The sequence below is a fragment of the Rhagoletis zephyria genome, unplaced genomic scaffold (genome assembly GCF_001687245.7).
Source record: "Rhagoletis zephyria isolate East Lansing unplaced genomic scaffold, Rhagoletis_zephyria_1.1 Rzeph_scaffold_01543, whole genome shotgun sequence".
NCBI classification, from domain to species: domain Eukaryota; kingdom Metazoa; phylum Arthropoda; class Insecta; order Diptera; family Tephritidae; genus Rhagoletis; species Rhagoletis zephyria.
Window position 1 is genome coordinate 71674 of NW_016158627.1, and position 13653 is coordinate 85326.

General features: G+C 33.0%; 1 protein-coding gene across 1 annotated transcript in view; it reads right to left on the minus strand.

The window, feature by feature from the left end:
* Positions 1–2308: 2308 nt before the first annotated feature.
* Positions 2309–13653, minus strand: part of LOC108364366 (calcitonin gene-related peptide type 1 receptor-like) — a 32117-nt gene continuing 20772 nt past the window's right edge. The window contains 2 exon segments of the mRNA XM_017618035.1: positions 2309–3990; positions 7013–7141. Of these exon segments, the coding sequence (XP_017473524.1) occupies positions 3265–3990; positions 7013–7141 (855 nt within the window). The 3' untranslated portion in view covers positions 2309–3264.

The window sequence follows — 13653 nt, forward strand, 5'->3', positions numbered from 1 at the left end:
TAGGCGATTTGTTTTCTTATCTTAATTTAGTCACATAAAAGTAAGTATGTAGTATTTGTTTTAACAGTTTTTGGCTTTATAAATGCATAACTTTACAATAAAATAAACTATTTATTCACTAAAAGGAGCATTCAAAACAAAATTTCAACACAAAAGTAATGATTCTGAATTTTTAGTTCTAATTTTTAAAATTTGCATACACACAACACTTACGGACAGACATACATTTTCATATGAATATTATTTATACGGTATTGGATTTAGTTTTTTGCTTGTTTTGTTGATTGAAACTCAAGTGTATTCTTATTTGTTCACATTTTCTCGTATTTTTTTGTTTTTGCTAGTTAATTTTTTTGTCCCTTTTGCCCAATTTTGTTCGAATTTTAATAGAAGGCGCTCCATTTCATTCTACAGTTATACATATCTCTCTCTCACTATTTTAAAATTTGCACCTTAATTAGTTTCCTCTTTCTCTCTCTCTCTCTTTCTTATACGAATATGTATGTGTGTGCCCAGTTCGTATTTTTTGGCACAACTTTTCGCAGCTAAGATTGTAGCCTTACATTACGCAGTTTGCTCATCAAGTTGCATTGGTTTCTTAAGCATTCGATGAATATTGATTGAGCAAAGCATTGGCTGAGTATTGGAGTTGGTGAGGTGGATGGGTGGTTGAAAGATGGCATCCTATGGTTTTCTAAATGTCTTAATATCTTTAACAAATTGATAATAATTTAAGTAAAAAACACAGAACTAGATTTTTACTTTGTGGACTTAATAGCTAACGAAATTGATGTACTTACATAGACATGCAGTAAAAAACATACAAGTATGTATGCATCTACCATATTTTAGGACTCGTTGTACAGATAAACCTTTCTTAAAAATAGATGGTTTTTCTTAAAAATAATTCCAATCATTAAAAAAAAATTTAGAAGAATTTATATTGTGTTTACAATTGATCGTACCATCTTACAAGCAAATAAAAAATCTAAAAATATTTTAACAAGGCAATATTTTTTTTTTTTAAATAGTTCTACTGCAATAATCAAAATACTTTCTTAGCAAAAATTTAATCATTTTTGGAGAGCTTTAATTTATTTACATTAGTGTGGTATGAACAGTGATATGGTGGGTAAGTACTAGAACCAAGTGTTTGAGGTCGAAAAACTTTGGAAAAGAATAGTTCTCTCAACGGGACAAGAACATTGATATTTATCTTATCTTAATATCCGTCTGTAGATATGACGTAAAATTATAAAAGGCGACTCCAACTTTACTTATTTGATGAGCATAACAGGTATGAAACAATGCTAACAAACTTTTATACATATATGCTTCACAACCCGAATTCACTTAAGATGATTGTTACGTAAGTTGTTATTTGTGAATTAAAAAAAATAAATAAATAAATACATATACGCTTCTAAAGTTGATATAAAGAATGCGAAATTTTTGTGAAATTAAATTGTGACGATACGAAAATCTTAATTTCTTTCGTAGTGAGGTTAGTACAAACGAAATGCCAAGGCCCCATTTAGTACTGAATATTTTGCCAAAAACAAATTTGAAAACTCTTTTTGTATTCAACATAGAAATATATGTATATATATATGTACATTAGGGTGCATCACCTCACAAAATTATAGTTTTTCCACCGGAATTATAAATATTTTTATATTTTAACATTTCTGTCAAAATATTTCGGGAAAATATTAAGATTTATATAACTAAAAGATGCTCATTACCAATTTTGATTCCGTAAAAACAGTTTTACATTTTTTTATCTAAATCTTTACTTTAAGCTTAAACTCTATTGTCATCTAAGGTGATTGTTTAGGAAAAACTATTTTTAAAAACTTATTAAGAAAAATTCCATTTTCGGAGGTAATTTTAAATAGGTCTAGCTCACCCTAATATGAATATTTTTCCGAAATATTTTGCCGAAAATCTTAAAATATAGTAGATTTGAATGGAGAGTGATGCATCCTAACGTGTACATACATTTATGTTTCTTAGTGCGGTTTGAATTCAGATAAACTGTTTATATGCAAGCTGTTTTACGTATACTGTACAATCCCCAATCTAATATTTTGTGCAGTTTGAACACTTTGAGTTAGATTTGGTAAGCTAATTGGAAGAGCATTTCTCAGAGCGGTGAAATCGAGACTCTCCTGCAGGAAAGTTTTACGATTGTTGCTTGAATTCTCTCAGCACTAAAACTGAAAAAACTATTTGTATTATTTCGAAAACCAATGCATACACAACTCTTTCCGAAAAGTATTGATTTTAAAGGGAACAAAATTTAATGTCGATCAATTAAAAATTACACAAGGGCATTGTTTACGCGGAAAAAAAATTTTTTTTTAGTAAATCTGGCTGTGAGATCTTCAGTTGCAGGGTTTTTTTTTCTAGCGATGTTAAGAAAATTACATTCAATAAATGCAAAAGTTCCTAAACTGGCTAGTTCTTACACTACATAGAAGGAAGATTCTTTAAGTAGCCGAGTTTTCATAGATACATAGATGGAACAAGAACAAGTAAGGCTACATTTGTTTTCGAAATTTCAAAATTTTAGACTTGTTATACATATAATTTAATATCGAGAAAACTATTTTCTTCATTAAGTTTTGTGCCAGAAAGTATTATTTTCATATTCAAAATATAAAAAACCTAAATATTATTTCTAAAACAAATTTCCAGATTTAAGCGAGGTGAAATAACGCTAAATATAAACTCACAAAAGTTGATGGTGTCATCTTACAGATAACTTGAGTACTTAAAAAAATTGTTATAAATATTCAATCAGGAAATGTTTCTTAAATCTTAGTATATTGCACGATATTTTTTTCCTGCATAAATCCTAAACTAAAATTTAATTAGAATATCCGCCAGATTCATAATCTGCATTTAGACGTCATCGTTGCGCATCATCATTACCACACTGACACTCAAATTATTCCAATTGCAAATTATGTATGTACATATATCAGATATTCATCACACATCATTAATCAACATTTTTTATTACCTTATCTTAATGCTAAGAGGATGTGTAGAAATGCGTTATAAACTGGCTATAAGCAAAAATATCGCACATGCAGCAATAAATCACGCGTGCGCTACAATTACTTACTAATTTCACTTCCTTCCATTAAATACACCACATCATATGATTACTCCAGCCACCTTCAACCACCTGCCACCTCGCACTCTTTTGCTTTTCCGCATTTTTCGTGCCACAAAAATTATTTTGCTGACTCCTGCTTACAATGCCTCCTCCGCCATTTTGTTGCCATCCAAATGCAGATTGTTGTTGTGCACAGCTGTAGTGGTAACGAGCAAAGTGCCACCAGCCACGCGATTGCTGCTATCAGCGCTGCTACCATCGAGGCTATAGCTGCCACTGCTGCTGTTTCTATTATTGCTGCTGTTATTGTAATTACTCGTTGTTGTTGTTGTTGTTGTCGCTGAAGCTGCAGCTGCAGTTGCTGTGGCTGCTGCAAGTGTGACTGTTGTTATTGCAGCTGCTGCCGCTGTTGTCGTCGCCGCAGAAACTACTTTTCCAGTTGCATATTTTCCATGACTATTACAGTTACTCGCACTGCTGTCAAATTCATTCACTGCGCCACTGCCAAAACCGCCATCGCCACCACCACCACGACCACTAATACTTTCTGTGACAGTTCCCTCTTCCATTAGCGGCTGTCGTACGCGCAGCTGATCGATGGTCTTTCGCCGCAGCAATTGCAACTTACGCAGTCCGCTTATGACTCCGCTGGGCGCTGACGCCATGGCTTGCGTTTTTTGGGTGCCGTGTGCGGTGCTGTTGCTGCGCAAACGAGTGGCGGATCGACTGCTGCCGCCGGCGCCGGAATATGAGTCACTGCTGCGGCCAGTGACAGCGCTGGAGGCGCGCCGCGCTTTCATCGATGACATGTCCTTTAGTCATACCTTCTCTTCGCCGGGCAGGGGCGGGCCGCATCGCACGAACTATAATCAGAAGAACTGTGGTTTGAAATAATTGCGTGTTGGTTTAGGGATTGTGGTTGCATTTTACATTTATATTGTATATTTAATTGTTTAATTGGTGGATTTCGTTTGGTTTGGTTTGGTTTGGTTTGGTTGTTGGTTACATTACGATGTGCGAGTACATATATATACATATGTACAAAAGATATGTGGAAAGAAAAGAAAAGAAAAGAAACGAAGCACATTGGAAAGTGGATAGCCATGGTGAATTTGTATGTACTTTATATTCTAGTTCAATTGTTAATTGACTGATTGGCAGTTAAGATTGGAGAATACAAGGATTGTAGGCAACATGAAAATAGAACTAAACGAAGAGATAATGATTAAAAATTTCCCATGCATTTAATTACCAAAAGTATACAATTACCTGAACATGCAAAATACATATGGCTACGTATGTATGTACATTATGGTGGTCCAAAATAAAGTAAAGTCGTAATTTTAATGTTCTCACCGCCGAGGATAGTTTTATACCGAAAAATATACACATATTTTTTATTTTGAATTGAACAAAATACTTAGAGGTCGCTCAAAGCTATCAAGGTTTCCGTGTTTATTTAAAAAAATTTTAATACTAACGGTTTTTTTTATCACGCCATTGTGTTTTCTGGAGTTTCTGGTGTGCTATAAATTAAAGTTAATGTGAAGAAATCGTTAAATAATCCATTGGGTATTAATACTGGGAATTTTCTGAAGAGAAACAGAGTTTTCTAATCGAAAATTATTGATTTTCAAGAATTCTATACCATTTCTACGAAAAGTTGTTTTATCCCCATATAAAGCTTAGAATCCAGCTATCAAGAAAAATCACAAGAAATATTTTTCGTTATTTCTGTTGCTTGGAAAAAAACACGTCGCTTTTGCTATAAATTTTCTTTGAAGAAATGTATATGCGAGCGTTTTTTTCTTGAGAGCTGCAAACAGCCCTTGAAATACATAGAAAATTTCGAGCGCTTTTAGCGACCTCTAAATACTTTTTGATTTCAAAATAAAAATAGGGATATATTGTTTCACTATATCGTAGTGGGTGAGAGCATACAAATTCCGACTTTACTTTTTCCTCCAGCATTTTTCGGGTCACCCTAATGTACATATGTATAAATTATATTGCGCACTGGATTTATTGAAGTTCCCGCAGCACCATTATCGACGTGTTTGAGGTTAACTTTTATCGATAGATTTGTAGAAATTCTAAGTGACGAAGAGGGTACGATTCTAACTGCGCATATAAAACGAACCGTACGGGATCTGAACTGGGTGTTTAGTGACATAAAAGGGGAGCAGTCTCCGATTTGACAGACATGAACATCCAATTGCATATAATCATTACCTTAACTTTTTAAAGGGACCTTCAAATATAGAAGGTTTTAAGTTTTTTAAAAAGTGTTAAATGCATATTTTGTGTCAAGGAATCCATTTCCATAGTTAAAAACAAATCAAAAAAAAAATGCATTTCAAAGTTCATCATACGCTGTTTTTTTTTTGGTCAAAAACGGAAAATATTTAAACATTTTATTGTTGAAGGTCGGTTTTGAGGTTAAGGTCATTTTTTGTTCAATAAGATCATTAAAATGTTCTTCAAAAGTAGATTTTTTAATTTTTTATGTTTTTTTTTTCTAAAAAAAGCTTGACTCAAAAGTTCAGTGAGCTCAGTTTCGTGTCTTCTAGGAATACATGGGGTGAATAGGTTCTCAAAATTTAGATTCGGGGTGGTGTAGTTTGGTGACCTAAGCAGGTAGAGTTTGATAGAACACTGGTATGACCGGATCTAGCGCTTCTCAAATATTTATAAGGCATGTAGTCTTCTAACATTCCTGCCGCCTGAGATAACGAAAAGGGCATACGGAACGTAAATTAGCAAAGGTTTGTGTAGGGCTTTTGTAGGCGAGATGGGTAGCGCTCTCGTGAATGGAATACATACGCATGATGTATGTACTTTAAACTTTGGTGAGTGCGCGGCTTACCCAGTGATGTCCACCAAACTGTGGCGCTATAGAATAACTTAGGACGGACAACTGCTATCTACAACGAGTGCACTCTAATGAGGCTTGATACCTAATTTCTTACAGAACCAAGGCAAACACTTTCTTCTAAAGAGTTAGTTTACTCATAACAATGTATTAAAACGTTTTAAGAGCCTATTAAATTAAGAAATGTCTATGTTTGTCTATGTTTAGATTAGGATGCGTGAATCCAGTCTTTATTAAATCAAAAACTACGACTCATGTCGTAATTGATTCTCTTACAAGTTGAGGATTACGTAACTCCTTTGCTGGCGCAATTAATACGACGTGTTATGTTGTACTTACTTTTATTTGTTATCATGCGACATGCATAAATCTAAGGGTATACATTAGGGCGGTTCAGAAAAACATTTGTTATTTTCAGAAGGGAGTAGGGTATCCTTTGGGTTTAAAAAGGTGGGTTACTTTTTTTGCCAAGGAAAGGTTAAGGCAAAAGGAATTTTTCAATTGGGGTATTCAGAACGATGTCGTAAGTGTCGTATTATTGAAGTTCGTAAACTTTAAACGGCTAAATGTGTATCAGGCGGGTTCGCAAGGTACCATAAAAAAAATATTACGAATTTTCGCAGTGTTAAAAAATAGTTTGTAGTGGTTTAAAGTCCTCTAAACATTTATTTAAGCCTTTAGAGCTTACGACATATTACGGCACCGTTGTGAATACCCCAAATCTTTTTAAATACAAAATATAAAATTAATAAATGCTAGTATGAATAAATATATGGATTTTTTATTTTCGAAACAAAAAAGAAACACACCTCATAAACACATCAATATTGAGTTATAATAAACATAAAATAATGAAACATTTTTAGCAGACAGTTACAAAAACAAGTACAAAGGCTTATTTACAAATGATTTGTACACAACACGATATATATGTATGTAGTATGTATGCATTATTGTTAAACCGATTACAATAAGAGTAGGCGAAAAGACATACAAAGCCAACAAAATCTTACCGAGACCTGAGTGGCTGTGTAGGAATTTGCACGAGCCCTATTACTAAAGCAAACCATACGCCATTTGCGCTTCACTTGGGCAATAACTTCACCATTGAAGAAGCAGAAGAATGTGGCGACACAGAGGCCCTGCAAGAAATTAAAAAAAGAGAAAATATGTGCAAATTAAGTTAATTGATAGATATTAATTAGGAAAATAAATATTTTATTTAGGTAAATCAGGTTAAAAATCAAGTAAAGCAAAACTCATATTGTTTAGTCTATCTGTGCAAAATACCAGTAAAAAAGTTCGCCGTACACCACTGAGTCCACATAAATTATTTTAGCAATGCAATTTCAAATGGTCAGCAACGCTCCTGCTCTGAAAGTATTCAACGCGGGTCGCGATGCTTCTCTGGGTTAGAAAAACCAGCTGGAGGAGGACTTGGCTTTACTTGGCATTTCCAATTGGCCTCTATTGGCATAGGAAAGAAACGACTGGCGTGCTGTTTTGGACTCGGCTAAAATCGCAACAAATTTTTTTAGCCGAACGTAGAAGTCGCCTTTTTATATCTTTCGACATATCTTCGGGATTTATAGTCGGATATTAAATAAGGATTCATCGATAAAATTTTCTAATTCCAAAGCTCATTGATCTCAGGTACACCGCTTTGTTCACCCACCAGATCTCAGTTCTTATCACCCTAACGTACCACCCTAATGTCAGTTAATTAAAGCTCTCCAAAAATCATTAAACTTTCGCTAAGGTGATATTGGGTATCCCAGTAGAGCTATAAAAAAAAAAAAAATTATTAACCTCTGAAAAGAGTTTAACTAACAATTTTGATATTCACAATGTTCAGCTAACAAATGTTTAGACCAGCATGCCCCCATAGTTAAACTCTTGTGAAATAAATTTTTTTTTGTGGAACGATTTTCAGATTTTTATAGAGAAGTGCTGATTTTTAGAATTAGTATATTTCCAAGCGATATGAATTTCCATAGTTAACTATGTGACTCTCAATATAAATTCATAGTATACGTTTTGTGCGTGGTTAAGTTAACAATGGCTTAACTAAGTACTGTGAAACCGGCCCTTAGGGGTAAACGGCGAACTTTTTTTCCTTGCTTGTTGCGATCTAGTGCAAATTGTAAGTTTAAACGCTTAGAACTCGTTTATAAACTTTATAATTGTTAGCCTCCTTATTAAAAACTTATTTTGAGTTAGTGCGAAGTTCTTCCTTGAAGTTACGTACAGTTGTAAGTAAACGAATATTTGTGTGTGTAAATATGTAAGTTGAATGCAATTTTCGAGTAAGCCAAAAACTTTTTGAATCATCAAAAATATTTAAGTCAGTCAAAGTAATCCACACACATCATTAATTTCCATGCGTATACATTGAGCACTTTTTTTTTTACTTTTCTAACTGCGCTTTCGCAACATTTTAAGCATTGGCCTTGTCGTACACATACACACATAGTGCATACATACACATATGCATATATTTACATTTTAAGCACTTGTAAATATGTGCATAAAATATATTCTAAATGCGTTTATTTAGCATTTTCAATAGCGTAAACAGTTTGTGAGCTTAAGAGCGAAAGAAGACTTCAATTCGACTGCGATTGCTGAAGAAAAGGGAATGCACTTGACCCAGTTCGGCAATAAGGGAGATATGGGGATAAAAAAATGTAAAAAATAAATAGTCGAAAAATCTACATAGAGTACCACATAGTAGTAGTATAGTAGTTACATATCGTTAAAAACGAAAAACATTGAATAAAATACACAGCTCATTCTTAGATATTTCACTTATGCAAGAAAGCTTGTTGGTGCTCGCTTACTTACACCCACACAAACATACATAGTTGTTGGAAAGTAAAAGAGTTTCCAAACGTTGCCAATATGTATGTAATTATGAATTCATCAGAATTTAAGTTAAAAATTTTCAAGTTTTGAGCAATTTGATAGCTGCTCAAGGTTTTCGTGTTTTTTGATGCTGCGCCATCAACCAGTTAAATTTGAAAAATTGCGCGAAAATAGCGTTAGATTTTATTACAAAAAAAAAAAAAAATTGCGTAAACCTTGAAGTAAATGCACCGTCGCCATCGCTATTTCGTTGGCTTCAGAAATAGAAACACATCGCCTCAGCATGGGAAATGCAACTTGAAAGTCGAAAGTTTGTCTACCTTGCACGAAAAAACAAAGAGAAAAGAATAATAAAATGGTAAAGCTGCACTAAAACTAATGCGTTTTAAGTTTATTATTTTTTTTACTTTTCTTGTCTCAAAAGAAATTTCGCTTTGTCACAGTGATGTTCATTGCCGTAGTTAAATGACTGTAAACTTTAGCTTTTCGCAGATACGCTTAGAAAACAGTTTATTTGTGAAGGAGATTACAGAAAATGTTTTAAAAGATTTGAAAGTAGTACTGCGATATATTTACTCTGCTCTGCTATTGTTGAAGATTTTGATATAATTTTTCTCTTAAATTTTATTTGTTTACACTAAAGTCGCTTTGATAGTATGGTTAGAAGAGAGTGACTACCACCGCGCAGAGCAGTGATGCACACGTAAGCTGAAAAGCGCATTTGGATACCACTAGCGGGAGCCATTGTTTCCTTCCCTCCGTTAATAGTTGAACCACCGAGTGCGTTTTGTATAGCACAGAAAGTTGAGAATGCTCGTCGAGTTCAGGTCGGCTAACCAATCTAAAAACTACCTATTTAAGAAGAGGTTGTGCGATGTGCGCTAGTGCGGGACAGTGACACAGATAATGTTCAATGCTTTCCATCTTTTCCTCTATGCTGCTGAAGCAAAAGTCGTTGATTGGATAACCCAGAACGGGAAATTCTACTTTCATATAACATCACATATGTGAGCTCGATTTTACCCCCAAATACCTAAGACGATTAACTCTTTCCAAACGCGAGCACCTTTCGTTGCGAAACGTGGAGAAAAAGCGTCGATCGAGACTCGAAGCAATTCGGGTTAAGCCTGAAGAAGTTCAAAACGATTGCCAGAAACAGAACCAGGTGGTACGCAAGCGTAGTAGATGCCCTATGGGATTAAAGGAAACGAAATAGAATAAGTCCCTTGTTCTGATACAGTTACCAACTAATAAACCTTCCTCCAGTTTTGGATTTTTGAAAAGATGGCGTTGAGTGTTGCTGAAAGTTTGTTTGCCCAATTAAATGGTTGGCATGACCAAAAAATAGCTGTTGGCGCTTTTTAAGTGATGCAATATACATACATATACACATATGGACGGCTGAGGGGAAGATCACCCTATCTCGGATGTGTTTTCGAATTTTGTGAATTTTCGCTTTAAACTACAACTTAAAAGCCTTGCAACACATATTTTCTGTTAAATAATTAAAATCAAAGCGTTTTTGTCATTACTTAAATTGACTTAAGTGGAATAAGATTTTTTTTTTTACTTTTACAATTTATATTGCTTGTGCTTTTCCTCCCAAGGATCCTTTTATTTCGTTAGTAGCTTAATGACACATTCATATATGTACAATATGTTGGGTGCAACAATAAAACACAATGCACATTAAAGATGTTGGCGCGCGTCATTTATTACTATGGTTACATTTTAATAAGGGAATAAATTGTAAACAATTTGTCCTTTATGTACACGAAGTGCAAGACTATAGAAATGCTGTACGTTTGTATTAGGGTGATTGACTTAATTTTTCCGGATCGGGTTTAGCCGCTTTTTTCGAACGGCGAATAAACCGAAGTTTTGGGTTTTCATCTAGAATATTTTTGCGACTGCATTTTAAAATCGTCTATAAATTAATTAAATTTTTTATTTTATTTTTTTATCAGTTTTTTCTGTCAATTTTCATATTAACTTATAATAAAAAATAATTGTTCACTTAATTGCTTTCGTGAAACTGGCTATTAGTGCTTTTGATTGAGCATTTTCAAAAAAAAATTTAAAAAGCTACTCAAAATGCATACAGCTTAAAGTAGTTTTTCATAAAAACACATTTTCTGAGGCACTTTAGCTAAACTAATTTATTTATATTTATTCTTCTACATCTGATTCCAGAAGGCTAAGGAAAAAACCAGTTGATCCCAAAAATTTCACTATTTTTTTATTATTAATCCAAATAACTTTCAACTTGTTCCATTTAACTATATTTTAAATGAAAGCCACACCTACTTTTATTAGCTTTGCTCCATTTTTGGATATCATTTCTAACTAACTGTAAGCATTATTCAAACGCGGAGTATCAAAGAATTAAATTATTATTTTTTTTTTAATTATATTTTTTTCGAATAACTCGAAACCTGGTTTTGGAAAAATGTCGGATAATCGCGCACCCTAGGCATGAAAGAAAATAATATTGTATATAATGAAGGGACGTGTGTGGAATTGTGTTGAGCATTATGGAGACGTATATAAGTAGGTATGCATGCACTATGACCTTTTTTATGCGTTCATACATTCATATGTATATAAGTATGTACTATATACATATGTATTATCTACATACATACATATCGAGCCCTAACCGCCAAAATAACGTAAGCGACATTTTTTTCAAAATTTTCTTTTTGATAAAGAAATATTCCTAGAGCATCTGGATGCATAAGAGTAAAAAGTTGCAAAGTTCAGTCAGGAAAGAATAAAAACCTTTAAAACTCATTTTGCTCAAGCACTTGTTTTGTAAAAATTGTCAAAAAATTTTTCGCGAAATCTAAGCTAAACCAATTCTAAACGAATCGAATTTCACAAAGTTTTTGTAGATATTCTTTGGGACTTATCGCATTGTCTGTGATATAACTGAATATAAATGGCTAGGAATAAAATAGGTAATTCGTTATTTTTGAAAAAACGATAAATTTTTAATTGCTCTGGCTTCTTGTAACAAAATATATAATTTTGGACTTAGCTACTTTTCACTTTAAGCACCTGTATACACACCTAACAACATACATACATTCTAAAAAAGTGCATGTAAAACTAAGTTCTACTGAAAAATGTTTATTTTTCAACCAGAAAATGTGCAAATATACGCACGAGATGTTCAAGATTTGAATTTGAACATGAGTTGTTTAAAATATACACATAAATATACAAGTAAAATGTTTAAAAGTACAAAGATTTTGAAAGAAAAAATATATTTTTTACAAATAAGAAATATTAAACGCTCATATTTATTCAATTTTAAACACTTTCTGTGTAATTTTTCGCTACGGGACAAATTTAGTATGTAAAAGTAAACAGACAATGCTTAATTTTGCACACATTAGTAGTGGAAACTGGTTACCACTCTTTATATGCCTAAATTTGAACAAACATTTTTTAGAGAAAATTTTAAACATTTTATGTGTAAACTGTGAAATTGTGAACAATAAATGTTTAGAGCTCAAAAAACAAATTTGAAATTTGTTATACGCCACACATATGATAAGTAAAACTAAACAAGCAGTGCTTAATTTAATTGACACAGTGTATAAATTTGCATTCATTAAATGAGGAAACAAACATTTTTTAGAGTGTATGAATGCATGTGGGTACTGGAAATATAATAAACACGTAGCGACTATGCATGCCTGTTTATTTATATATATGCACATACAAACAGATTTTCATCTAATATACATATGTATCTGCTAAAATATACTGCATACGCACACTCTGCACTCGGTGCGCTTTTAGCTTTGTTTTTGTGCACTTTTATTTTTTGTCATATCGTAGCAGCATCCAGCAGCAGCAAGTGCACATAAGTACTTAAATATAAACAGCTAGATACTTGCGATTATTGTTCTCGCTTTTATAGTTGCTATCATTTATCTTGCTTTAAGCATCAGCCAAGTTGGCTATCCTTTGTGCTGTCGTTGCGAATGCTTGTTATCATAATTATTTGCCACATTGAACATGAGACAGTGCACATTTTGCTTCATTTTTCACTTTTTTTTTTTTGTCAAAGAAATACTAGAATGATTACGTGATGTGTTTTCTTCAATTTGCTTTTAACTTTAAGTATAAACTGGAATATCTGGTCAAGCTTGCTCGCATTGCTGGATTATTTTTCTTTTCATTTTTCTTCATATCCATCAAATAAAGCGGCGTAGATACACTATTTATTAAAATTACTTTACTCAATCTGTTTATAAATAGCCACAAGTTCGGATCACTGAAATAACAAAACCACTTTTCATTGCTTTTACCTTTATTTTCGAAGAAAAAGATTTTTTTCTTTTCTTAACTTTTCCTTTCATTGACCTTTTTCGTGCAGCTGTGCTTTGTTATTTTCTTTGCATAAACATTTAATAACTTTTTTCATATCGCTCGCTTCGAGGCATCAAAAGCACAATTGCTGCTTATTCATATTTCTAATATTAATTTTTTTTTTATAACTCACAATTCAACGAAAGGTCGCAAGAGAGTAGTCATAAAAGAGAAATGGAAATGAAATCAGTGAAATTTATTTTTTCTGCAGAGAAAAATTAAGTGTGCGACAATAAACGCTGTCTCAAAAGGTGTCGTCGGCCATGAATTTCAAGTGTTTCTGAAATATTTGTCAGGCACAAAAAGTTCGTTATTATCAACATTTGAAAACCATACAACGCGCTTTGATATTTCTGCTACGACATAAGAGAGGTGTTTTAATTACAATTAAATTTAGGATTCTCTA